The 27,518-nt window shown below is 37.5% G+C and overlaps 2 protein-coding genes across 11 annotated transcripts in view; one reads left to right on the top strand and one right to left on the bottom strand.

Annotated features, from left to right (window-relative positions):
• VPS54 (VPS54 subunit of GARP complex) overlaps positions 1-25,161 on the top strand; it is a 147,600-nt gene extending 122,439 nt beyond the window's left edge. For 2 of the 3 annotated variants that reach the window (XM_004465095.5, XM_004465094.5), the window contains exons 21-23: positions 12,875-12,982; positions 14,933-15,027; positions 23,736-25,161. In XM_004465095.5, the coding sequence (XP_004465152.2) occupies positions 12,875-12,982; positions 14,933-15,027; positions 23,736-23,841 (309 nt within the window). In that variant the 3' untranslated portion in view covers positions 23,842-25,161. Of the gene's footprint in view, positions 1-9,569; positions 9,634-12,874; positions 12,983-14,932; positions 15,028-23,735 lie in introns of those variants that run through there. The other variant, XM_071208863.1, reaches the window with a different exon arrangement.
• Positions 25,162-25,649: 488 nt separating this feature from the next.
• UGP2 (UDP-glucose pyrophosphorylase 2) overlaps positions 25,650-27,518 on the bottom strand; it is a 53,600-nt gene continuing 51,731 nt past the window's right edge. For all 8 annotated transcript variants that reach the window (XM_004465092.5, XM_058278670.1, XM_004465091.5 and 5 more), the window contains 2 exons: positions 27,205-27,309; positions 25,650-26,178 (listed from right to left, as the gene is read on the bottom strand). In XM_004465092.5, the coding sequence (XP_004465149.1) occupies positions 26,071-26,178; positions 27,205-27,309 (213 nt within the window). In that variant the 3' untranslated portion in view covers positions 25,650-26,070. The remainder of the gene's footprint in view (positions 26,179-27,204; positions 27,310-27,518) is intronic.

Below are 27,518 nucleotides of genomic sequence, written 5' to 3'. Positions count from 1 at the left end.
CAATTGATACATATTAATAAAGCTTGCAATTCATCCACAGTATACAATCAGTGATATTTGGTTTCTGGCTATTCTTGCACAATTATTTATTAAGCAGTTTTATTAAGATATATTTATATATGACCTATCCAAAGTATATAATGAATGGCTTTAGTATAATTACAATGTTGTACATTTATCACCACACAAAATTTTATAACAATTTCCTTACTCCAAGAAGAAAAATGCCACGCCCCTTAACAGTCTTTCCTCAGCCCTACATAACCACTAATCTAATGTCATCTTTATAAATTGATTTGTATTTACATTTCACATAAATGGGATCATACAATATGTAGTACTCTGTGTCTGGTTTCTTTCACTTAGCATAATTTTCTTTGTCTGATATTAACATCTCATAGTATTGACATACATTTGTTCACTTTCAAAGAAAAATACTTTTTTATATGCAATTTTACCTGTATTCATATTTCACATGTGGTTTTCTATGTTATACAGTTCCATGTTACATTTTTTATCCTTCCTTATAGTAATGTATATGTCCTTAGACTTTCCCTTTAAATCTCTTTCATATAGGCAGTTAAAAACATTATGTTGTGCATTCTTTCACCTTTTCTATTCATTTCCAAGGATTAACACACATTCCTTTTACCAATTCTGCCCAAGTTAACCCTTAGCTTTCCATTCTCTAACCTCATTCTATTTTATAATGATCCATATTTCAAGTTATTAACTCCATGAGATTACACAATATATTTAGTTCATAGAAGCAAAATCATTACAGTATTTGTCCTTTTGTGCCTGGCTTCTTCCACTCAACATGATGTCCTCCAGGTTCATCCATGTTGTCATATGCTTTATGACTTCATTTCTTCTTACATCTGCATAATATTCTATCATGTTATCCACCCCAATTCGTATTTCCATTCATTAGTTGACAGGCACCTGGGTTGTTTCCATCTTTTGGCAATCGTGAATAATGCTGCTATGAATGTCGGTGTGTAGATGTCTGTTCATGTCACAGCTCTGTTATTCTGAATGTATACCTAGTAGTGGTATTGCTGAATCACATGGCAACTCTATGTTCAGCTTCCTTAGGAATTACCAAACAATCCTCCACAGTGACTGTACCCTTATACATACTCGAAAACAAAAAAATGAATGTTCCTATTTCTCCACATCCTCTCCAGCACTGGTAGTTCTCTGTGTTTTTAATAGTGGCCATTCTAGTAGGTGTGAAATGCTACCGCATTGTAGTTTTCATTTGCATTTCCCTAATCACTAATGACATTGAACATTTTTTCACGTGTTTTTTTGCCTTTTGTATTTCTTCTTTGGACAAATATCTATTCAAGTCTCTTGCCCATGTTTTAATCAGGTTGTCTTTTTATTGTTAAGTTGTAGCATCTCTTCATATATCATGGATATTAAAACCTTATTGGATATGTGTTTTCCATTTATTTTCTCCCATTGAGTCTGCTACCATTTCACCCTTTTGACAAAGTCCTGTGAGGTAACAAAGGGTTTAATTTTGAGGAGGTCCTATTTACTTTTTTCTTTTGTTGCTCATATTTTGGGTGTATGGCCAAGGAAATCACCACCTGTCACAAAGTATTTAAGAGGTTTCCCTATATTTTCTTCTAGTAGGTCTATGGTCCTGGCTTTTATATTTAGGCCTTTGCTCCATTTTGAGTCGATTCTTGTATAGAAAATAAAATGGGGTCCTCTTTCATTCTTTTGGTTATGGATATCCAGTTCTCACCACACCATTTGTTGAAGAGACTGTTTTGTTCCATTAACATGGCTTTGGTAGGTTTGTCAAAAACTAGTTGGCTATAAAAGTGAGCTATTTCTGGATGCTCAATTCTATTCCATTGATTAATATTTCTATCCTTATGCCAACACCATGTTGTTTTGACCACTTTAACTTTTTTTTTTAAGATTTTATTTTTATTTATTTCTCCCTCCCCCTTCGTTGTTTTGCACTCGCTGTCTGCTCTCTGTGTCTGTTCATTGTGTGCCCATCTTCTTTTTTAAGGAGGCACTAGGAACTGAACCCAGGGCCTCCCTTGTGAGGGGGAGGCACCCAATGGCTTGAGCAACCTCTGCTCCCACTTGTTGTGTCTCTCATTATGTTTCCTTGTGGTATCTGTTCGTTATGTCATCTTGGTGCATCATCTTGTTAGCTCTCTGTTTTGCTCGTCTTCTTTTGGAGGCACTGGGAACTGAACCAGGACCTTCATGTGGTAGGCAGGCACCCAACTGCTTAAGCCAAAGCTGCTTCCCTGTAGCTTTGTAATATGTTTCAAGGTCAGGCAGTGAAATTCCTCCCACATCACTCTTCTTTTTTAGAATGCTCTTTTTTTAAAAATTTTTTTTATTTTTAAGGGACCAGGGGATGCTTAACTACTGAGCCACATCAGCTCCCTGGGGTTGGTTTTTTCATTTATTGCTTGCTCTTTGTTTTTGTCTCTCTCTTGAAGGCACCAGGAACCAAATCCAGGACCTCCCACGTGGGAGCCAGGTGCTCAACTGTTTGAGCCACATCCATTCCCTTTTAGATTGCTTTTGGCTATTCAGGTGTGCTTTCCCTTCCAAAATGAATTCGGTAAATTACCTTTTCTATTTCTGTAAAGTAGGCTGTGGGAATTTTGATTGGTATTGCATTGACTCTATAAATCATTTCGAGTTAGGATTGACATTTTAATGATATTTAGTCTTCCAATCTATGAACACAGAATATCTTTCCATTTGTTTAGGTCTTTTTAACTTTTCTTTTACCATTGTTTTGTAATTTTCTGCATATAGGTCCTGTAATTCTTTGGTTAAGTTGATTCCTAAGTATTTGAGTCTATTTGCTGCTATTATAAATGGGATTTTTCCCCTGATTTCCTCTTCAGATTGTTCAATAATAGTATAGGGAAACATTACTAATTTTTGTGTGTTGATCTTGTACCCTGCTACTTTGCTAAACTCATTTATTAGTTTAAGTAGCTGTCACAGACATTTCAGAATTTTCTAAATATAGGATCATGTTATCTGCAAATAGGGAGTTTTACTTCTTCTCTTCCTATTTGGATGTCTTTTATTTTTTAATTTTTCTTGTCTAATTGCCCTGCCTAGAACTTTTAGCACAATGTTGAATAACAGTGGTGACAGTGAACATCCTTGTCTTGTTCACAATCTTAAAGGAAAAGCTTTCAACCTTTCCCTGTTGAATACGATGTTGGCTGTGGATTTTTCATATATGCCTTTTATCATATTGAGGTATTTTCCTTCTATTCCTATCTTTTGAGTGTTTTAATCAAGAAAAGATGGGAAACGGACTTTGGCCCAGTGGTTAGGGCATCCGTCTACCATATGGGAGGTCTGCGGTTCAAACCCCGGGCCTCCTTGACCCGTGTGGAGCTGGCCATGTGCAGTGCTGATGCACGCAAGGAGTGCCGTGCCATGCAAGGGTGTCCCCCGTGTGGGGGAGCCCCACGCGCAAGGAGTGCGCCCGTGAGGAAAGCCGCCCAGCGTGAAAAGAAAGTGCAGCCTGCCCGGGAATGGCGCCGCCCACACTTCCCGTGCCGCTGACGACAACAGAAGCGGACAAAGAAACAAGACGCAGCAAATAGACACCAAGAACAGACAACCAGGGGAGGGAGGGAAATTAAATAAATAAATAATTCTTTAAAAAAAAAAAAAAAAAGATGCTGGATATTGTCAAATGCCTTATCTGCATTAAGATGATCATGTTTTTTTCCTTCAATTTGTTAATGTGATATTACATTAATTGGTTTACTTATGTTGAACCAGCCCTGCATTCCAGGAATAAATCCCATTTGGTTGTGATGTATAAGTCTTTTGATATGCTGTTGGATTCAATTTGCAAGTATTTTGTTGAGAATTTTTGCAGCTGTATTCATTAGAGAGATTGGTCTGTAATTTTCTTGTAATATCTTTATCTGGCCTTGGTATTAAGGTTTGGCTTCATATAATGTATTGGGTAATTTTCCCTCCTCTTCAGTTTTTTGAAAGAGTTTAAATAGGATGGTGTTAATTCTTTTCTAAATGCTTGGTAGAATTCCTATGTGAAGCCATCTGGTCCTGGATTTTTTTGTTGGGAGATTTTTGATTACTGATTCAATCTCCTTAAATGTGATTGGTTTGTTAAGTTCTTATATTTCTTGTAGCTCCAGTGTAGGTTGTTCGTACGTTTCTAAGAGTTCGTCCATTTCATCTAGGTTGTCTAGTTTGTTGGCATAGTTTCTTATAGTATCCTTTTACCATCCTTTTTATTTCTTTGGGGTCAGTTGTAACTTCACCCCTTTCATTTCTGATTGTATTTGCATCTTCTGTCTTTTTTCCTTTGTTAATCTAGCTAGGGGTTTGTCAATTTTGTTGATCTTCTCAAAGAACCAGCTTTTGGTTTTGTTGACTTTCTCTATTTTTGTTTTTGTTTTTGGTTGTTGTTGTTTTTCTCAATTTCATTTATTTGTGGTTACTCTTTATTATTTCCTTCCTTCTGCTTGCATTGGGATTGGTTTGCTGTTCTTTTTCTATTTTCTCCAGTTCAGTTAGATCTTTGGAATAAGCTTTCTTTTTTTCTAATGTAGGCATTTAGAGCTATAAATTTCCATCTCAGGACAGCTTTTGCTGTATCCCATATGTTTTGGAAATTGTGTTCTTGTTTTCATTCGTCTCAATTTTTTACTAATATTACTTGCAATTTCTTTTTTGACCCACTGATTATTTAGAAGTGTACTGTTCAGCCTCCACCCATTTGTGAATTTGCCTCTTTCCTGTATATTATTGATTTCCAGTTTCATTACATTATGATCTGAGAAGGTGCTTTGTATAATTTCAGTCTTTTTATATTTATTGAGAGCTGCTTTGTGACTTAATATATGGTCTGTCCTGGATAAAGATCCATGGGCACTTGAGAAAAATGTATGACCCACTGAATTTAGGTGCAACATTCTGTATATGTCTGTTAGGTCTAACTCATTAATCATATTGTTCAAGCTCTCTTTTTCCTTGCTTATCTTCTGTCTAGTTGTTCTGGCTAATGATGTGAGTGGTGTGTTGAAGTCTCCAGCTACTATAGTAGAGATATCTATTTCTCCCTTCAGTTTTGTCAGAGTTTACCTCATGTAATTTGGACACCCTAAGGGCATAGATGTTTGGTATTTCTTCCTGGTTGATTGTCCCATTTATTAATATATAATGGCTTTCTGTAGCTCTTATAGTTTTTTGGATTTAAAATCCATTTTGTTTGATATTAGTAGAGCTACTCCTGCTCTTTTTTGGTTACCATTTACATGGAATATCTTTTTCCAGCTGTTCACTTTCAGCTGGTTTGTATCCCTGGTTCTAAGGTGAGTCTTTTCTGGGCAGCATATGGATGGCTCATGTTTTTTTTTCCATTCTGTCAGCCTGTGTCTTTTGATTGGGGGTTTAAGCTATTCAAATCCAATGATATTACTGTAAATGCATTATTTACATCCACCATTTTATTCTTTGGTTTTCATATATCATATCTTATTTTCATCTATCTTTTTTACTGTTTTGGTTATCCTTTCTCCTATTCTTTCTTCAGTACTCTTCTCCAAGCCTCTCTCTCCTGTCTTTTTCTTTCAGGCTCTAAGACTTCCTTTAATAGTCCTATAAAGGTGAGGGTTTTTTTTGTTTTTTGTTTTTTTTACAAACTCTCTTAGTTTCTGTTTGTTTGTGAATATTTTAAACTCACCTTCATACTTGAAAGACAGTTTTGCTGCATAAAGAATTCTCAGCTGGCAGTTTTTTTTCTTTCAGTATCCTAATTGTATCATACCACTGTCTTCTTGCCTCCATGGTTTCTAATGAGAAATCTATACTAAGTCTTACTGGGTATCCCTTGTATGTGATGGTATGCTTCTCCCTTACTGCTCTCAGAATTTTTTCTTTATCTTTGACATTTGCCATTCTGAGTAGCATGTCTTAGATTAGGTCTATTTAGATTTATTCTTAATAGGGTATGTTATGCTTCCTGGACATGTAAGTTCATTTCATTTGTGAGAGTTGGGACATTTTCAGCTGTTATTTCCTCAAATACTCTTTCTGCCCCTTTTCTCTTCTCTGCTCCTTCTGGAGCTCCCATTACATGTATGTTGTTGTGTTTCGTATTATCATTCAACTCCCTGAGCCTCTGCACAATTTTTTCCATTCTTTTCAAGTTCAGCTGTTCTATCTTCTCTATCACTTATTCTTTCTTCTACCATTTCATTTCTGCTGTTGTGTGTCTTTCATTCCCATGAATTCTGTTACTCTTCTATTCAGTTTTTCAAATTCTTGTTTGTGCTTACTTCATGTCTTCTTTTTTTTAAAGATTTATTTATTTATTTCTCTCCCCTTCCCCTCTCCCCAGTTGTCTGCTTTCTGTTCTGTGTCCATTTGCTGCGCGTTCCTCCGCAACCACTTCTATCCTTATCAGCAGCACCGGGAATTTGTGTTTCTTTTTGTTGCATCATCTTGTTGTGTCAGCTCTCCATGTGTGCGGCACTGTTCTTGGGCAGGCTGCACTTCTTTTCTCACTGAGCAACTTTCCTTACGGGGCGCACTCCTTGCACTTGGGGCTCCCCTACACGGGGGACACCCCTGTGTGGCAGGGCACTCCTTGCGTGCATCAGCACTGTGCATGGGCCAGCTCCACACGGGTCAAGGGGGCCCAGGGTTTGAACTGCGGACCTCCCATGTGGTAGGTGGACACCTATCCATTGGGTCTTCTTGATGTCATTCATCTCTTTAGCCATATTGTCTTTCAACTCATTAATTTGATTTTGGAAGTTTGTGTACATCTCCTTAATTAATTGTCTCAAATCCAGTTATCTCTTCTGAGGCTTTGATATATTCCTTTTCTTGGGCCATGTCTTCCATTTTTTTAGTATGAATCATGATTTTTTGCTGATGTTTCGGCATCTGATTACAATGGCGAGTTTACTCAGATGCTCAATTTCTCTTTCTTTCATAGAGTTTTAGTGGCAGGAGGCTGTGCGTTACTGCTGTTCTTTGATTCTTGGTTCATCCTAGTTTGGGTCTTTAGGATTGTCCCTGTTAGTTGCTCAAAACTGTGATCTGGATCCGGTAATTGGTTGCAGACCTGCTTCCTAGGGTCTTGGGGAGGAAGACTGTAAAGGCCGGAAAAAGCCACTCATTTACTTTCAATTTCCTCGCATGCACTTCTTTGTTCTGCCACTAGATGGTGCTCTTAGCCAGCCCTCTCAGTTGAATGCCTGGTTAGAGGGCAGTTGCTGCAACAGAGATGGGATCAATGTGATAGAGGTTCCTGCCTTATGGCTAAGAGCCTCAAATTTCAAACTTTCTCTGAGACAGTTTCCCAACGTTTGCTGGCAGCCCCTCCTTTTTTTCTGGGTAGGAAATAATTCCACTCCCTTCTGCGTCCTCAACAACCAGTCCCAGTCAATAAAGGAGAGGATTGGAAAGTGTTGGATCTCTTTAGTCCCAGATCTCTTTAGTCCCGAGCTGACTTCCAAGGCAGACAATGTCATGGCCCTACCCTGTCAGGACACAGTAGACCAAATTCGTACATCAAGAGCTGAGTCAACCTTAAGCTGTGTCCTCTGTCTCCCCTTTCCTGGGGAGGTAGATACCTGGGGTCCCTTTGTTTGTAGCCACCAGCTCCTGAGGTTTGAGAATTCAAAAGTGTCCATAGTTTGGGGGAGGTTGCCAGCAGTAGCAGTTGCCGGTTTTATCTCAGTTTTGCTGTCACAATTAATTATTTGCCTTTGTCTCTTTGTCTTCTGGGAGGTGTCCAGCCTTCCCCTGGTGTCCTAAATCCTAGAATATTTTTTTCCGGACTGTTTCTGCCTGTCCTCTTACTCTTTTTCTGAGAGAAGAGAGTCTCGTGTCTTTCTAGTCCACCATCTTTCCAGAAGTCCCTCCCACTTTTAATTGGTCTTTTTCTTTATTCAGCACTCACCCTCTTATTGTAGTCCTTTCACTGTTTTGGGGGCTTTGAGAAAGTTGTTTCTGTCTATTCTAGCCAGTCATTCAAAGATGGATGGAACCCTGAAGCTTCTCAGCCCACCATCTTAGTCAGGGCAGGTGATGGTAGATATGGCCAATTCTGCCTCTCCTTCAATTTTGAAAGTGATTTTTGCTGATTTGGAATTTTCTCCTTTGTTTTCTGGCTTTCATATTTTCCAATAAGATGTCTGTCAGCCTCTTTGTTCCTGAGACATTACTTCATAATGCCTCCTTTTTTCTCCAACTGCCTTCAAGATTTTGTTCTTGGTTTTCAGCAGCTTGTAATGTCTACATTTTGTTTGTTTACCATGCTTGATTTCCTCTGAACTTCTTGGATATGTTGTCTGTTTTCTTTTTTATAGTTTCCACTTATCTGATGAAATTTCTGTTAGATTAGATTCTTTTTTCTAAATTTCTCTCCTCTTCCCCCACCCCCCACCAGTTGTCTGCTGTCTGTGTCCATTCGCTGTGTGTTCTTCCATGACCGCTTCTATCCTTAGCAGCGGCACCAGAAATCTGTGTTTCTTTTTGTTGTGTCATCTTGCTGTGTCAGCTCTCCATGTGTACAGCATCATTCTTGGGCAGGCTGCAATTTCTTTCGCGCTGGACGGCTCTCCTTATGGGGGGTGCACTCCTTGCACGTGGGGCTCCCCTATGTGGGGGACACCCCTGCGTGGCACAGCACTCCTTGCACACATCAGCACTGTGTGGGCCAGCTCCACACAGGTCAAGGAGGCCCAGGGTTTGAAATGCGGACCTCCCATGTGGTAGGCGGACACCCTATCCATTGGGCCAAGTCTGCTTCCCTGATTAGATTCTTAGCATGCGGTTTGTTTGTTATTTAAATCCTTCTCTAATACTTTCAATATATGGGAAATCTTTGACTCCTGTTCTGTCAGTTGTTTATTTCTTAGCAGTGGGTTGTTGTTTTGTGTGTATTTTGTGATTTTTTAAAATTAAATATTGGGAATTGTATATAGAACAGTAGAGACTGATAAATAGTACATATGCATGGAAACAGAGTTGTCTCTTCTGTCAGGCCATCATTGTGTGTTGAATCAAATTATTCAATAATTGAGCTGGGTTTTAGTGTTGTTGTTATTGTTATCCTCAGTGTACTACAGTGGGCTGCTGGTACTTTGTGTTTAATATAAGGACTGATGTACTGGAGATATTTTCTGTTTCTGCTCCACCCTTATCTTTCAGTCATTCCCATACTCTTGCATCACAGGAGGCAGGTGGTGTCTCTTTCCAGGTCTCAGTATTGGGCTCTAAATGATGACAGGCAAAGATTCTTGGTTCTTTTCCTTGAGTGCGGAGCCTTGTCAGTGTTCATGCCCCTCCTCCAGTGGTAGCCAACCTCTGCTTTAATTGTGCAGGATCCTGGGCTTAAAATATTTTCTTCCCTTCCCTCTGGAGCAGGCATGTTTTGTTCCTACCCCTCACACATTGGTCCTATGGGTAATAGAGTTCAGTGACACCCTTTCAGTGGCTTAATGCTTTTGCCTTGCATGAGAGGAGGGTACAGGACATCATGGCATTTTGTTCCTTTTCCCTAGTAGCAGGTCATCAATTCCTTTGTGCCCATGCCAGTGAAAGTGACTCTCCAGTCTTCTTCCCTGACCCCAGGATTTCTTGTGAGCACCTGGTAGAGGCCTGAGGTGAAGAACTTGTGAGTGAGTACATACTCTCCATTGTCCAGGATTCCCACTTGTTCTAAACCAATATGCTAGACACATTTCACCTTTTAAGAATTTTTTTTCTCAACTGATTTATTTCAATTTTTAGAAGAACAGTTATGCATACCATACAGGATTCCCATCCATTGCCCCCCCCCCCACCACCTTACATTGTTGTGACACAGTTGTTACAAATGATGAAAGAACATTGTCACTCTTTTGACTCCATTACCTTGGTTGCTTTATGACCTCTGGTCGCTGATTGGTTCAAGAAAAGTATGATTTTGTAGATTATCCTACTTTTTTCTTGTGGTAGTAGAGTAGCAACATCTTGCAGCTTTCTAAATTTTAAGCAGAAGCAGAACCCAAAGGTTTTTTAACTAGTGAATTATATTATTAGAATTGCACTTTTGGAGGATTAATCAGATAGTATGTAAAATGCATATGAGGTGATACAGCATGCCCTCTATTTGGAATAGTTCCGCCTAATTCTTTTCCTTTGAAGATTCAGCAGCTCAGGTGTGCTGCTCAGGAACCCATCCCTGATTTGACCTAATGTTCTTTGCCAGTGTTCCTGTAGCATACTCTGGTTACTTTTGGAAATGTCTGCTTTTAGACAGTCAACTCTGCAAAGGCATTTGTCTCTGATGTGTCATTGGTACAACTCAGCTACACAGTCTGACATATTTACACACATAAATCAAGGTAAATATTTACTTAGAGCTTGCTCTGTGTCAGGCAGTCTTATAAAATAGTTGTCAGACTAATATCTGTACTAGTTAAAATGCTTTGACAGTCATTCAGGTGTCGAGTATTGAAGGCCTCGCTTAAAGCAATGGTTCTCAACTGAGGTGATTTTGCCCTAGAGGGTATCCAGAAATTTTACAGATATTTTTGGTTGTCAGAACTGTGTGGAGTAGAAGCCAGGAATGCTGTTTAAAATCCTGCAATGCACAAGACAGCCCTCACAACAAAGAATTTTTTTGACCCAAAATGTCAGTAATGACGAAGTTGGGAAATTCTCATCTAGAGTACTGTGTCTTAGTTTGGTAGGCTGCCATAACAAAGTGCCACAAACTGGGTGGCTTAAAGCAACAGAAATTTATTCTTATTTCTCTGGAGGCCAGAAATCCAAAACTAAAGGTTTCAGCAGGGCCTTGTTCTCTTGAAGTCTGTAAGGAGGAATCTGCCCTTCTGCCTCTGACTCTGTTCCAGTGGCTTGCTGGCAGCCCATAGTGTTTGTTGTCAGTTACCATATGGTATTCTCCCCTCTGTCTCTCTCTTGGTTCATATCCAAATTTCCTTTTCTTAAAAGGACACCACTCAGATTAAGGGCCTACCCTATTCTAGTATAACTTCATTTTAACTTGCCTGATTGCATCTGTAATGACCCTATTTCCAAATAAAGTCACATTCAGCATATCTTGAGGGACACGATTTCATCCATAACAAATATTAAAAGATGGGAATAATGTGCAAAATAATTTGAAAGTACAGTTGGTAGGACTTAGTCAGTGATTAGATACAAGGGCATAAAGAAAAGGAGTAAAAACAGTTGGAGATTTCAAGACTTTGTGGCCAGGGGGGAAATTAACACCATCACCAGTAATGGAATGAGGAAGAGGAACAGGTTTGGAAGAGCTTAGAGTCAATTCTGCTTTAAATTATAAAAATAACTTCCAAATATCAGCAAATTTGCAAATATTAAGGGAAATATCAATCAACTGATGAATTGATAAACAAAATTTGGTCTACGTATGCAGTGGAATACTATGAAGCCATAAAAAGGAATGAAGTACTGATGCATATTACAACGTGCATGAACCTTGAAAACATGCTAGGTGAAAGAAGCCAGACACATAAAGGCCACATATTATATGACTACTTGTGTATGAAAATGTCCAGAATAAGCAAATCCATAGAGACAGAAAGTAAATTAAAGGTTTTCCAGGCCTAGGGGGAGGGAGGAATGACTGCTAATTGGTATAGGTTTCTTTTTGTGGTGATAAAAATGTGCTGAAATTAGTGTGATGGTTGTACAATGCCATGAAATTACTAAAAACCAAAGAATTATATACTTTAAAAAGATGAATTTTATGATATATGAATTCTGTCTCAAAGCTGTTGTTTATATATAGATATGGGACATTGATATATTTCGAACAAACCCTTGGATGGTTATAAGTTTTAATATTGGTTTAGTCACATGGTATTTATTCTTTTACAGCAGTAATTGGAACTCATCACATTTGAATAAACATTGTATAAGATTAGGAAATTTAAAATATAGCTGTTTAGCCCAAATTTGTCTTTTAAGTAAAAATAGTATGTAAGTTAAGCTGTGTGTATTCTTTTTAAATGTGACCCAAAAATGATTATCTAAATAATACGAGTATATTGTTCAAGATGTAAGAATAGTAAAATAAATTTACTTAATTTTCAATACAGAAAGTTTGAGAAAAGGTAAAGAGTTTCTTTACCTTTTTTGTTCCATGCAACTTTTTGCCAGTCAGGTGAAAACCACGGACCCCTTACTATGTCTACACTGTACTGTGTATTGTTTAATAAATATTTCATCCTCACCAACATGTCCCCACAAGAATAATTTTTTTTTTAAATTTCAATTCACACTCACGGAATTGTTAAGAACCCCTGCCTTAGGGTAAATATTATTATATTGACCTACTTACAAAAGAAAAAGAACATTTTAATTCTAATAGAGTTATATTGATTTTAAATGTGTTTTGATTTGGAGGGCTACTTTAATGACCCATCATTGTATATTGAGCAAAAATAGTAGCCAACTATGTATCAAGTACTTACTTTGTGCCAGACAGTGTTTGGGGTTCTTATGAGTCATCTTTTTTAATCCTCACAGCAACCATTTCAGATAGAGAGAAGTTAAGTAACTTGCCTCATATCAGATAACTAGTAATGGAGAAGTTGAGATGTGAACCAGGCAGTCCTTTTTAAGAAGCAGCAGCCCATGTTCTTAACCACTAAGCTCTGGTCTTTCAGAATAGATTAGGATGTAGGAGTAGCACGGCTCACACACAGTTGAAGGTATTCTTGACACCATACCAGAGTTAGACCTGTAGAGGCAGGAAACATGGTCTCAGGGAAGAATGGGGACAGTATACAAGCCAGAGAACATGAGCATAATTCTCATTATCTTTCCTTGCCAGTATGAGGTGAAAGCTCCTGTTCCTTCTGCCTGCTTCAGGAATATTTGTAAGCAGATGGCAAAAATGCATGAAGCTATATTTGATCTCCTTCCAGAAGAACAAACACAGGTAAGTAGCAATTCTTAAAACTACATTTTAAGATAAAACATATAATGTGCATGCAGAATTGAGGTGCTTTTAAATGCATTGGGCACAATTATGCTTAGGTCTTGTTCCAACATGATTGCTATACTTTTTTTCAGTTGTTATATTGATGAGTGAGACATGGATACAAACTTCTAATTTCAAAATGCCCCTTGCTGTGACCAGCCAGAGTAATAACTATGCTATATACTTAGCAGTTTTAAAAAGTAGATTTTTTATTTGTCCAATTGAGTATCAAAATCCCAGATTCCACTTACATTATTTATTATATTGTTAGTTTAAAAATCAGAGTCAGCACTTATTGATGAGTAGTAAAATGTATTACTCACTGTGAGTGTAATCCAAATTGGATATGGGCACAATCAGTGAAGGAGTTACTAATGAGATTGACACATGAACTAGCTCAGTCAGTATACCTAGTTAATGTTTGTTCAATCAGCAGGCACAAGCTAGGAAAAATAGCAAAATGGGTAGTCTGATACTTCTCCTCTCTCTTTCATCTATGAGGTATCATCCTCCATCCCTACACTGTCTTCTTCTGTGAAAGTATTATCAGAGTTCTCTTAGCCCTTTAGTGGCACCCCTACCTCCACCCCCTTCCTTTCCCCTCTCCTGGCACTGCAGGTATTAAGTATTCCCTTTTTTACCCCAGTCTTTTTTTTTTAATCTCACACTCCTCCCACCCCAGGCTGTTCCCTCTATACCAGTTGATCTCATTCAAAACTAGTTATATTAGTATGATAGTGTTGTAATACAAGCCTAGTTGTTGTATGCCTAATGAATTTAACATTCATTGGGGTAATGCTGTTCAGACAAATTTTTTTTCAATTTGTCTCTAGTTGGTAAAGTATGTAGAAATGTTAGTTTGGAGCAGAGGGTAGCTTTCTTAATGTCTCTTGCCTATTCCTGCTGCTGTTCTTTCCCATGTCACCTCAGACTTCTGTCCTTTATAGCTGTTGCTTCCCTAGGTTTTCATGAATCATACCTTTATCTGATTAAACATTACTCAAATCTTTGGTGCTCACTGTGGACTGAGGGGGAGCTATAAGATCTGGAGCACCTGCTAGAGTGTCTTTTTCCCTTCACATCTCTTTCTAATCAAGCCATCCTCATTCGACATGTAAGATCCTCCACCTCTGACATTCTTATCTTCCAGGTTTGTCATCCAAGTTCTAACTCTGTAGCAAGACTTAGCCAGATCAGGAAGCTGAGTACAGAAGTACTTAATGTGTTTTTATGTGCATCATAATTTACAAGGTGCTCTTGTCAAAACTGGACAAAAGTTATAGGTTTTATGTCAGTATTGCCACTTGAATTCCACAAAATTTTTCTATAGATGATTTATAACTATATATATAATATTTTTTCCTCCATAGAAGATACATTATTCCACAAAATCTTTTCCATAGATTAATTATATATAATTTTAGGTCAGGTATTTCCCCATAAAATATCGGGCCATTGCATTAAAAATTGCATGGAAAAACAATAAAATACTTTGAAGTGATTTTACCCATTTAGGATGAAGGTATCTTTGCCTCTAACTTGTGACTTTTTTTCTCTGTCAAGTTCCTTGTTAATATATTGCAAAATCCTTCACTGCATTTATTTTATTCTTTTTACGTTCTGTGGTTTAATTGACCCCACTCACACATTCCAAGGTGTGCAGACAGGCCTTGATAAATTTAATCTCTAAAAGAAATACTGACAAAAGGGGAAAAAAGAACTTTTATCCAACCAAGGAGAAAAACCATAGTTAAATAGCAATGAATACTTTCAGAGGAGCATTTTAAAATGCCAAAGCAAAGGGGATTTCTTTGATTTTTTTAAAAAATTTTTTCAAATAATAATAATAACTCAGAAATTTATAACTTCTGCTTCCAATAGTTTAAGAGACTTCATCTTTTTTTCCAGATGTTGTTTTTAAGAATTAATACAAGTTATAAACTCCACTTGAAAAAGCAGTTATCTCACTTAAATGTGATAAATGATGGAGGACCTCAAAATGGGTATGTTTTTACATATTTTTTCCACTACTTCCATATGGAATTGTATTGGTTTTTATTCTTAATTCTTCCCTTTTCTGCTATAATCATGCCAGGCCTCAAAACTGTGAAATCAGCAGCCTTTTGCCTCCCCACCCAATGGAAATTATATGTATATATATATATATGGTTTATAAATGAGACTGTAGGTTGCAGGGCCTTGTTAAGTACCCAGTAGTCTTCTTGTTATGTAAACAAGACTTTTAAAGCTTTACTTAGTAGTCGTGTCACCATGTGAAAATCACTTAACTGCTGTGCTTTATTTATAAAATCTGCCTTATTTCCTTCACAGGAATTATATGCTTATAATATATGTGTGTGTATGTATGTGTAAAAAATTAAATTATGTGTATTACTGTTGAAATAATGTAGTACATAAAAGAAAAACATAAGGTTTGGAATCAGAAAACTTGGGTTACATCTTAGTTTTACTGCTAACTTTGTGATTTGGGCAAATTATTTACCCTTCTGAGCCTTAATCTTAACTTTAAAAATTGGGATGATGATAAAAGTTCCCTCACAGGATTTTGTGAAGAGCATTGTAGATACAGATATGGGGAAATATTTTACAAAATATAAAGCACTGATTATTTAGTTACACCTTAAGGTGATTTCCTTGGTATATTGCCTGTTCCATAGATTTTTTGGAATAAAATATTTTGTTTCCTGTGAAAGGAATTTCAGGTTTAAATTTCAAACTCATAGGAACAAATTAAAAAAAAGTTTTTTGGAGTCAGAAGTTGGCCCTGCCATTAAAAAAGAAGTGCAGCGAATTCTTTTGGGGAAAAAACCCCAAAACTATTCAGGCAACTCAATCTGTTAACCAGGCTGAATTTAGGAATTTTTATTTAAAAATCTGATTCTCCCTTCCTTGTCACCTGGTTTTTCTGGGGTTTTTTTTTTTTTTTTTAATTTATTGAAATATATCACTCACACATAAACATACATAAATATTAAGTGTATAGTAATAGTTGTGAACTTACAAAACAAACACATATAACATCATACAGGACTCTCCTACCTCACCCTACCACCAATACCTTACATTGTTGTTAAGCATTTTAACTAATGATAAGAGAGTATTGTCAAAATATTACTACTAACCAAGGTATTTTTCCCCCAGCCCACCCTATTATTATTATTGTCTCTATATCATTTATGTATGAACATACATAAACAATAAATGTATAGTGAAAGTTGTGAACTTACAAAGCAGACATGCATAACATCATACAGGGGTCCCATACATCAGCCCTCCATCAACACCTTGCATTGTTGTGAGAGGTTTGTTACAAATTATGAAAAAATATTGTCAAAATCTTACTACTAATTATAGTCCTTATCTTAAGTGGTGTGTTTTTCCCCCAACCCATCCTATTATTTTTTAAATATAGTTTTATGACAGAAGTTGTAAACTTATAAAACAATCGTGCACATGTGCAGAATTCCCAAAAAATACCCAGCACCCCTCTATCAATACACCACACTGTGGTGGAACATTTGTTACAGATAAGATAATAACATCTGATTGTTACTATGTCCATAGTGTACATTTGGCTCACATTTTCCATACTGCCCCATTATTGACACAGTACATCTTTGGCATAGATGCAAGAATGTTATTACTGCTAACCATAGTCCATAGGTCACTCCAGTTGTATTTTTCCCATGCTTCTCCATAGTCCCACCACCCTGCAATAGTGATATACATTTGCTCTAGATAACAAAGGACACTCTTGCATCTGTACCATCAGCCACAATTCTCATACACCTCTTGGTTTACTGTGCTATTCAGTTTCTAGATTATTCTCTAGCATTCTGTCAATTGGCATTTACATACCTAGACTACCATTTTCAGCCACATCCCCATTTATAAACTAGCGGTTACTCACTATGTGTTACCATACACTCTATACAGTTCCACACTTTTACAGTAAAGCTAATTAAAACTTGTACATACATTAAACATCTGTAGTCCATCTCAGTCCTCCTCTTATCTCCTTTAAGAATCCACCACCTACCACCAGATCTTGAAGATATTTTCCTACAGTTTCTTCTAGAAGCTTTATGGTTCTTCCTTTTATTTTTAGGTTTTTGATCCATTTTGAGTTAATTTTTGACTAAGGTGTGAAGTAGGGATCCTCTTTCCTTCTTTTGGGTATGGATATCCAGTTTTTTCAGCACCATTTGTTGAATGGACTGTTCTGCCTGAGCTGGGTGGACTAGTCAAAAATCACTTGACCATTCATGTGAGGGTCTGTTTCTGAACCATCAGTTTGGTTCCATTGGTCTATGTGTCTGCCTTTACACCAGTACCATGCTGTTTTTACCACTATAGCTAGGTAATATGATTTAAAGTCTGGAGCTGAGAGTTTGCTTTTCCCTTTTAAAACGTTTCTGGCTAATCAAGACCTTTTACCCTTTCAAATAGATTTTGTAATTATGTTCTCTTTTTTTTTTTTTTTTTTAAATGCCAGTGGAATTTTTATCGGGATTGCATTGAATCTTTGTATCAATTTTAGTAGAATTGACATCTTAAAGATATTTAGTCTTCTAATCTGTGAGCATGGAATGTTCTTCCAGTTATTTAGGCCTCTTTTGATTTCTTTTAACACTGAGTTGTAGTTTTCTGAATACAAGTGCTTTACATGGTTAATTTTATTCTTGACTATCTGAGTTTTATCTGTCATATTTTATTTTCACCACTCTTGACACTTTGTTACTCTTTTTGATATAATCTTCATTTCTAGACTCTCTTCCAGGTCTCCTCTCCCATCTTTTCTTTTCAGGCTCTAGCACACCCTTTAGTATTTCCTGAAAATCTCATCTCTTGCTTAGAAATTCTCACAGTTACTGTTTATCTGTGAATATTCTAAACTTGCCCTCATATTTGAAAGACAATCTTGCCAGATATAAGATTCTTAGCTGGAAGTTTTTCTCTTGTAGTTTCTTCAATATACCATACCACTGTCTTCTTACCTCTGTGGTTTCTGGTGAGAAATCACTTAATCTTATTGGGTATCCCTTTTATGTTATGCATTGCTCTTCTCTTGCTATTTTCAGAATTCTCTTTGTCTTTGGCCTTTGACATTCTGATTAGTATGTGTCTCAGAGTTGGTCTATTTGGATTTTTTTGGATGGGAGTACGTTGTGCTTCTTGGACATGGATATCTATTTCCTTCAAGAGTTGGGAAATATTCTACCATTATTTCTTCAAGTACTCCTTCTCCCCATTTTCCCTTCTCTTCTCCTTCTGGGATACCCATGACATGTATGTTTGCATGTCTTTTGCTGTCATTTAGTTCCCTGAGACCTTCCTCAATTTTTTCTACATCTGTTCTTTTCTCTGTTCACTTTCAGAGACCATTTCTTTTTTTTTTTTTAAAGATTTATTTATTTTATTCCCCCCCCCCCCCCGATTGTTTGTTCTCTGTGTCTCTTTGCTGCGTGTTTTTCTTTGGCTGCTTCTGTTGTTGTCAGCAGCACGGGAATCTGTGTTTCTTTTTGTTGCGTCATCTTGTTGTGTCAGCTCTCCATGTGGGCGGTGCCATTCCTGGGCAGGCTGCGCTTTCTTTTGTGCTGGGTGGCTCTCCTTACGGGATGCACTCCTTGTGCATGGGGCTCCCCTACGTGGGGGACACCCCTGCATGGCAGGGCACTCCTTGCGCGCATCAGCACTGCGCATGGGCCAGCTCCACACGGGTCAAGGAGGCCCAGGGTTTGAACCGCAGACCTCCCATGTGGTAGACGGAGGCCCTAATCACTGGGCCAAGTCCACTTCCCCAGAGACCATTTCTTCAAGCTCACCAATCCTTTCTTCTGCCTCCTCAAATCTGCCATTATATCATTCCAATGTTTTTTTAAAATTTCATTTATTGCACCTTTCATTCCCATAAGATCTGCTATTTTTCTATGTATGTTTTCAAATTCTCCTTTGTGCTTATCCAATATCTTCTTAATATCCCTAATCTCTTTAGCCATCTCATTGAATTTATTAACATTTGTTTGAACATCTATGATTCATTGTCTCAACTCCTTTATGTTGTTTGGAGGCTTACCTTGTTCCTTTAACTGGGCCATAGCTTCCTGTTTCTTGGTGTGGATTGTTCTTTTTTATGGGTGCCTTGGCATCTGGATTACTTGAGTATTTCTCCTGCGTGTATTTTTCCTCTTTAGTTTAGGGCTTCCTGCCCTTTCTCCCTTGCTGGTTGTGCAGTAGGAGCCAAGGATGTAGTTGGTACTATAAGCTGTGGAGGCTCAAGCTGCCCTCATTGCCCAAGGGACCGATGAAGCTTCTCCCAACTTTCTTCTTCGCCCCAGGGGTAGGGACAGAGTCACAGCTGTGTGGAATAATCCAAATTGTGCCAGCCTAGATTATACTTCCCCAGAGAGATTGATGAAGCTTCACACCCTTTTCTCCCCTGCCTGGGGTGGGGATGGAGCTGCAGGTGTGGGCAGCAGTCTATGCAGTGCGGGTCCAGGATGACCGCAGTTGCCCTGGTAGACTTCTGATTATTCAGTCTGTGCCATCCAAAGGTACCTGCAGTTACCTGGATAGGCTGGTGGGCCCTCCACCTCCCTGCAAGAGGTGGGGCTGAAGCCTAGGCTAGGGCTACAGGCTGATCTGGGTAAGAGTAACTGGTTCCTACCATCACTGTGATTTTCAGTCAGCCCAGCTTCCCCTCAGGCTAGGGACGGCATCAAAATGGTGGCCACCGGCCTCTTTCCAACTTGGACAGGTTCAAACTTTACCTGTTCTTAGGGTTATACATTAGCCAGCCAAATTTACTAATCAGTAGCCGAAATCAGTGGCCAATTGTCTCTTCTTCCCGATTAGGAAATTGAGCTTCAAATTCCAGCCACAGAATAGCTCCTGGGGTGGTTATCCTACTGCCAAAGTAGGATAATCACTGGCCTCCACGGCATGGCCTGTATTTTCCCAGAGAGGCTGCCTCCATTTCCCAAATGGATCAGAGCATATATATTTTTTTCACTCTACTAGGTATTGCCAGAATGTTCTCCAAAACGGTTGTACCACGTTTATACGCCCACCAGTATTTTGTAAGAGTTTGTTTCCCACATCTCGCCAACATTTGCTATTGATAAATTTCTTAGTTACTGCCATTCTGATGGGGGGGCAATGGAGCTTGTTTTGATTCACATTTTTCTGATGACCATTTTTTTATGTTTATTTTCATATGTCCTCAGTTGAGATTTTTCCTGTTTATATTCTTTGCCCATCTCTAAATCTCTAGGGTATTTTTATCTTTCTTTTTTATTTTGGATTTTTAATATTCTCTTGTTCTAATCTCATCTTGCAAATACCTGCTTTTCTTTTTTATCAGACAGAATTTTGCCACTTTTTTGTAAAGCATATATTTTCTATATGCTTGTCTAGGCTGTTTGTAAACATGTTATTAAACATGTTTAATTTTTAATATGGGTACCTTACCTTAGTTTTTTCTGAGCCTTTGCAGTCAGCTTCAAGCAGTGTGCTTACTGTCTTATCACAAAAGCAGCATGAAATTTTGGGATCTTTTTATGGATTTTAAAATACCCTGAATTAGTAAGTTTTTAATGAAAAATTTAGTCCTTACTCAACTTCGCCATGTGGTAAAGGGTGAAATGTTAACCATGAAAGGGTATGTATCAGTTAAACTTAAGTGTAGATATTAAAGGGCATTTATAATACCTTTGCCCCCATGAAGTCCAGCTATCCAGAACTTGTGTTCTTTAAAATATTGAAGCTAAGCTGGATTTCATCTTCTCTTTTACAAACCACTAAATTCCCATGGGCCACATCTGTCAAATAGATTTTTTTTTTAATGTCTGAAGCATTGGTGTTTCTCTTTACCTGAGGGGTGCATGAAATACATGTTTAAGTCACACTGAGATCAGACATCTGAAAAACTACATTCACCTTCAGAAAAAATCATATAAAATATTAAGATACCAGGTTGTCAACTTATAAAACTAAAGTAAGCAGGAAGAATATATAGTCTTACTCTGTGAGAAATCAGAGGTGCTCCATCACTTATCCTTTTTTCCCTTTGCCTCTGAACCAATTGAGAAATATTCATGGAAAGATAGGACTAAGACATGTTGCCTACTTTGGTACTTTGTAAACATTGGGCAAAACTGACTTTCTGCATTTTCCTGCTTTAACTGAACCTATTCATCCTGTTGAAGATTTAAAAAAACTACTCAGAACTGCTGAGAGCAGAATGAGCCTGCCAGTGCACGCACACATGCTCCAGGCTCCACAAGCAGCCATATTTGCCTTAGTCACTTTAAGCCTAATTTCTCCATTTCTAACATGAGGTAACAATATACTAGTACATATCTCCCAGGGTAATTGTGAGAATAAAATTATTATTATAAACGAAAGCACTTTATTTCTTCTGCTGCTGTAAAAGCCACTTACAGATTGCCTGGTAGGGCATTGTATAGATTTTGTAATCATGAATTTCAGATCATAGATCTCTTCCTAAAGAATCTGGACTGAGTGGTTTAGGGACACTGTTTTCATAGCAGTTCATTCAGCTAAATCATCACTATGGTCAAAGTTTAAAAAGTTGGAATCTGTAAGGTTTTTTATTTTTTAAAAGAGCCAGCCCAATGATTTCTAAAGTGATGCCTTCCTTGGAAGTCACTTCAGTGTTAGTGGAGGAATTGCTCCAAGGACTGGACAGGTGAACCAACAGCCTCTCCTTAAAGAGCAAAGATCACGGTGTGCTTTGTGCAAGGTACCAGGCCAAGCCCTTTGTAAGCATTTGATTTCTAACCTTAATAGTTACCATTATTGCCATTTTACAATGAGGAAAATGAAACAGGTGAACACTGAGGTTACACAGCAAGTGGAAGAACAGGATTCAGACCTGTGCAGTAGTACTCCAGAGACTGTGCTTTTATTCCCATTACTGAATACCATTTTTAAAGAAAGAGATGAAATAGTAAAAAGTATAAAATAGAAAAGTTGAAAAAAAGAGAAGGATGAAATCCATAGAAAGACGTAAGGATTAGAAAGCTTAAGAAACAAACTCGCATATAATGGTAAGCAGGGTCCTTTATGTTGAGTTTGAGGTGGTCTGAGGTTTACCTTGGGCTGCTCGGTGGGCATAGGGAGCAGAGACTGGGTTGACACCCCTGCCGTGTCACAAAGCCTTGGAGCCCAATGTATACCACTGCATGCTTAATGTCAATGGGAGGCTGCTTCTAGTCAGGCTTCAGCAACTCATCCACCAGGCCATCAAGAGAACACTCCTGGTCCAGACTTGAGTTTCTTTTTTAGAGCATCTGACATTATGATTTTGAAAGGATAATCATTAGAAAACTGTTGTTAGAATATTAACTTGTGATTGGAAATATATCATGCAACATTTATTTGAAATTCAGACTGTACTATATAATAGGAGCTTCATTTATTTTACCAGCATTTATTGCATGCCTTTTGCTAGGCATAGACACATGAAGTAACGTGATGTGACTACAGATAAGTTGTATTGGCCAAGATCTAGTTGAAAGTTGAAGAACATTTTATATGGAACATTACTCCTTTTTTTGCGATTAGAAGTCTGTGTATTGATAAGCTATTAAAAGGTTCAACTCATTACTTCAGTTGCTACACATAACTTGACTTTTTTTTTTCTCTCCCCTTCCCCGCCCCCTCCCCCAGTTGTCTGCTTTCTCTGTCCATTTGCTGTGTGTTCTATGTCCACTTGTATTCTTTCAGCACTGGGAATCTGAGTCTCTCTTTGTTGCGTCAGCTCTTCGTGTGTGCGGAGCCAGTCCTGGGCAGGCTGCACTTTTTCACGCTGAGTGGCTCTCCTTACGGGGTGTACTCCTTGTGCGTGGGGCTCCCCTACACAGGGGATACCCCTGCGTAGCACGGCACTCCTTGCGTGCATCAGCACTGCGCATGGGCCAGCTCACCACACAGGTCAGGAGGCCCTGAGTTTGAACACTGGACCTCCCATGTGGTAGGCGGATGCCCTATCATTTGAGCCAAATCCGCTTCCCAATAACTTGACATTTTAATTGTCCACTTATAAAGTGCAAAAATGCTTTTTTCAAATGAAGTACATGAGACATATCCCCCATTTGTCCTAAGAACCTAAGCATGCCACACTGGGAAGTAATCATGCATAAAAATCCTTATGTATCCTGTTTTTGAGGTATTTTATGTGTGGGGGTTAGGGAGTATAAGTCCCAACCTTCATTTAACTTTGTAGGATGGGGCTCAGGAAACCTTGTATTTCTTTGCCTTGATTTCACTATTTTAATCACATACATGTATACGTCTAGCAACAACCTATTTAAAACGTTTTAGTTAAACCTGCCTCTGTACTTTAATTTGTACTGTTTTAAAATAAACCTGATTTTTAAAATTATCTTATTGGGAAGAACTTGTTATAAACTGGCCCTAACACCCAATACCATCCATTTATTCCTTTTCCATACATTTATTGTTGAAATAGTGTGTTAAATGCCCTAACTATATGATAGCAGGCATCCTGTTAAGAGAAATATATTGACATGTGGCTCCTAGGATATTGGAATTTTAAGTAATACTCTAGCAGCTTGGGATAAGACTCTCATTCTGTGAGCATTGCTATTTTAATTATCAAATTCAAAGTGTGAGATTTAAAAATAACTTTCTCTCCAATGTTTAGGTTGGTCACAGCAGATGTAGCTTTTTACACTGGAAATCTTCAAGCCTTAAAAGGCCTTAAAGATTTGGACCTAAATATGGCTGAAATCTGGGAACAGAAGAGGTGATGACATACTGGAAAACTAAGTAATTCATCTGACCATGGGAGATATATTTATGAAGAAAATCTGGATGCCTGTGATTTTAAAACTGAACCTGGAACCCAAAGAGAACTGGGATAGGGGAAAGGGAAAAGAAAGTATCAATGTTGGGAAACTGGATTCAGTGGGATCTACAAGGAATGCCATTTTTGTGCATCCTTCAGTGAGGAGTAACTGATCAGGTGTCTATAACATTTTTCATTCTCTCTGGAAACAGACTCAGGTTTCTTTGGACCAAATCCAAAAGAACACATAGCTGTAACACAGCTGTAGTTGACTAGAATGCTCTGTATACTTTATATTAAAAAAAAAAAAATGCTTTGCATTTCTTCCAGTGCAATGAAATTCATATGGTGTCCCACCTTATTTAATGATGGTACAATTTAAAATATTAAAAATCTTAGTCAACCTCTGTAGAAAGTTTTCTCTATGAAAGTAAAGCTGTTTGAAAAAATTATTTTTTTACAGATCTTTCTATATAAAATAAACATCTTTTGATTGCTTGGATTTAGGAATTCAATTTTTGTTTTAATGACCAATGTCAAGTTTCAGGCTTTGTGTGTTACATATAGAATGTTTCTACTACCACCATCTATCAGCTGGGTAAAGCCGCCTAGAACAGTCTAAATACTTGAAAAACTGATCAAAGTAATAAAGATATTGGCCATTTGTGCAACTACTAAATACTATAAAGTAGCATATAAAAGGATGCAGTATAATAGCTGTATTTTAATAGAAATATGAAGGGTTTTTTTCCCTGCCTTTTTATTTCTAGCAGAGGTAAGAACATGTGTTCATATAATCTCCCATCTTATGAGTTCTCATTTTAACATTTAGATAAAGAATGGCCCCCTTGTGTTCTTGTTTTTAAATTACTTTTGATGTGTATATGTATAAAGACCAGGGAGAAATAGAACTTTTAAATTATAGACTGCTGTGTTGGGAGCCAGAAATAAAAGGTGATGAGTTAAGTTGTTTAAAGACTTTTTATAATCCCTATGTGCAAAATTAGAATGAGCAGCACTCTACAAATGAAAGTGCCTGTGCCTCACCTCACACTGAGAATCTTGCCTATCCTGTCAGAGTGCCTATCCTTGTGGTGATTATGTACAGTGAAGTAGTTTATTTTGTGCTTTTCGGTTTCCTAAAAGGAAAGTCTGTTTTCTTTCCTTTTGTGCTCTTTGGTTTCCTAAAAGGAAAGTTTGTTTTCTTTCCTTTATCATTATAGAGGTATGTCATTGGTTCTTAAACTGTCTGTCTAAAATAAAGCTATAAGATATTACCAGACTTTAAAGGCAACTTCTTTTAAAAGTATACAGTGTACTTCAAAATAAATAAGCAGCCTACTAAAAACAAGTTTGCAGCAATTGGAAACTGTGACTGATTTTGGAGAAAAGGCACAATTGAACTTCCAACAGACCTGATTTGACAGGTTATTCACAGACATTTTTCAGTGACAATAAGCAAGATTCAAGAAAGGAAGCTTCAGCGGGAAGGAACTTCTTAATAGTTATATTTACCACCTTCCCCCACTAGACTAGAGAACAAGCATGTGACAGTAATGCCCAGCCTCTGCTCACCCCACCCCTTTCAGCTAGGAAAAGAAATACCCCTCTGTTTCAATAAATGGAAAGTCTCTGGAAAGCAAGGCAGGCATCCCAGCTTTAGAAAAAGATGAGAGGTACTAAATACCTTCAAGTTTAATTCCTATAGAATTGGCTGGGCATACTAGGTACTGGCAAATAGTCCAGGAGCAAATCTTCAACTCATAACTGTTCAGTAAGAGCAAACCATTTTATTTCACCATTTCATAAAGTTATCCTTGAAAGCATAAACTGTGTACATGTATTGCTTCACAGCTTTATTTTTTAAATCACAAGCAATTCAATGTGACCATCATTGAGGCCTCTGTTAAAAAAGGTCTTCCAGCAGAGCTGCCCCGGTTTGAAGATTAAACAATATTGCACATTAAGATCAACTGACTTTCAGGATTCTCTTAAAGAAGAAAAGTATTGCTTCCATCAGTGCTTTTCTTAGACTAAAAGCATACTGCAGAAAACTCTACTTTAAAAATTAATACTGCAAGATACAGTAACATAGTAAAGTACCTGCCTATTTTAGAATCCTAGAGAGCATTTCATTGTAAGAAACTACTGAGCCCATAATTAGTATAAAGTGTACACAGTATTTTTCATTTCAGTGGTCCAAGATGCGAAGGTTTCCAGATACAATCTTGTTCTCTAATACTGCTCCAGGTGGGATGTCAATTCTGTCACCATGATTTGCGATGATGATAACTGTTCCCTAAGTGAGAGAAAAAGAGTATACTTGCAACGTCAATGCGACTGATTGTCTTAAAATTACCAAGTTCATGTAAAACTCCTTTTAGAATGGAGTACCTATTTATAAACAATATTAAACATGAAAAACAACATGTTAAGCAGAATCATAATATGTCCCGCTGTAGTTATCTTCAGTAGTTCTAGAGTCCTTGCCTCCTTGTCAGAGGTAATGGTAGCAAGAGTGGGAAGTGGACCCTCTAGAGCCACAGTAGGCCTGGTTCTTCTGAAGTCCTGCCTGCAAGGCCAACCAGCATTATCCAGTTTTCATATGGAAACGGAAAGATGCTGGGTTTACATTTCCAAATGGGTTTTTAAAAGAAGAGTTCACTGAAAGATTTTTCATGTCTTAATCTAGACTATTTAGATTAAGTAGTGTCAGCAATAAAGTTCAATAAATACATCTTAATTTTTTCAAGAAGTTTTAAAAGTATGGGAAGAACACATGAAATGTACGTTTGCCATTTCTCTTTTATTACTTGATTAGAAGGAAGCTGTTTTATTTTGGGTTCACAGCTCTAATACTTCTACCCATGTTTGTTCCTATTTCTTATGCTAGTCTGGAAATAATTACAGATTAACAGGAATAGACTATATTCAGTATAGATAAAGCTGTCATTTTTTCTACTTTCAGATTCAAATACTTAGTGAGCTAATGCTAATTTAATAATCCTATTTTAAAGATAATCACAGTTCAATAAAATAGTACCAGTTCAATTATCAATCAGTGTTTGCTTTCCATGTGAATGCCTTTTTTCACACAATTCCTATATAGTATTATGATTGTACTTTAATTAGGTTGTATTATCTATAGAAGACAGTATTAATACTAAATACCGTAGTAACCTACTTCATGTCACAATCTACTCATTTAAAAATGTGTGTCATATATATCTGGTATAGAGTAAGAAGTGTTTCTTAAATTTAGAACTAGAATATGAAATCTGTTTTGCAAAACTATAAAGAATTTATTTCCATCTAAACAACACACCTTTAATGAAACATTCTTGCCAAATGTCACATCTCCTGAAACAGTGAGGTGATCCAATTCAAGCATATCTGGTATACTTTCAAATCTCCGTAAGTAATCCTGAACCTTAAAGCAGAATAGAAGCATATACATTGTTTTTTAAAATGGGTCCACAGAAAAACAGGGTAGCTTAACTGATACTGGACTGGCATTATGGCAATGACCAGGATTCAGAAGTAGGATGTCAGAGGTAGAACACGTTTCAGGAAGAAAAATAGCACAAATTATTTGAAATTATCACTTTATCTTTGTGTCTTATTTCCTTAGATTTATAA

The sequence above is a fragment of the Dasypus novemcinctus genome, chromosome 17 (genome assembly GCF_030445035.2).
Source record: "Dasypus novemcinctus isolate mDasNov1 chromosome 17, mDasNov1.1.hap2, whole genome shotgun sequence".
Lineage (NCBI taxonomy): Eukaryota > Metazoa > Chordata > Mammalia > Cingulata > Dasypodidae > Dasypus > Dasypus novemcinctus.
The sequence above is the reverse complement of the archived record's forward strand: the minus strand, read 5'-3'. Positions and strand labels throughout refer to the sequence as shown.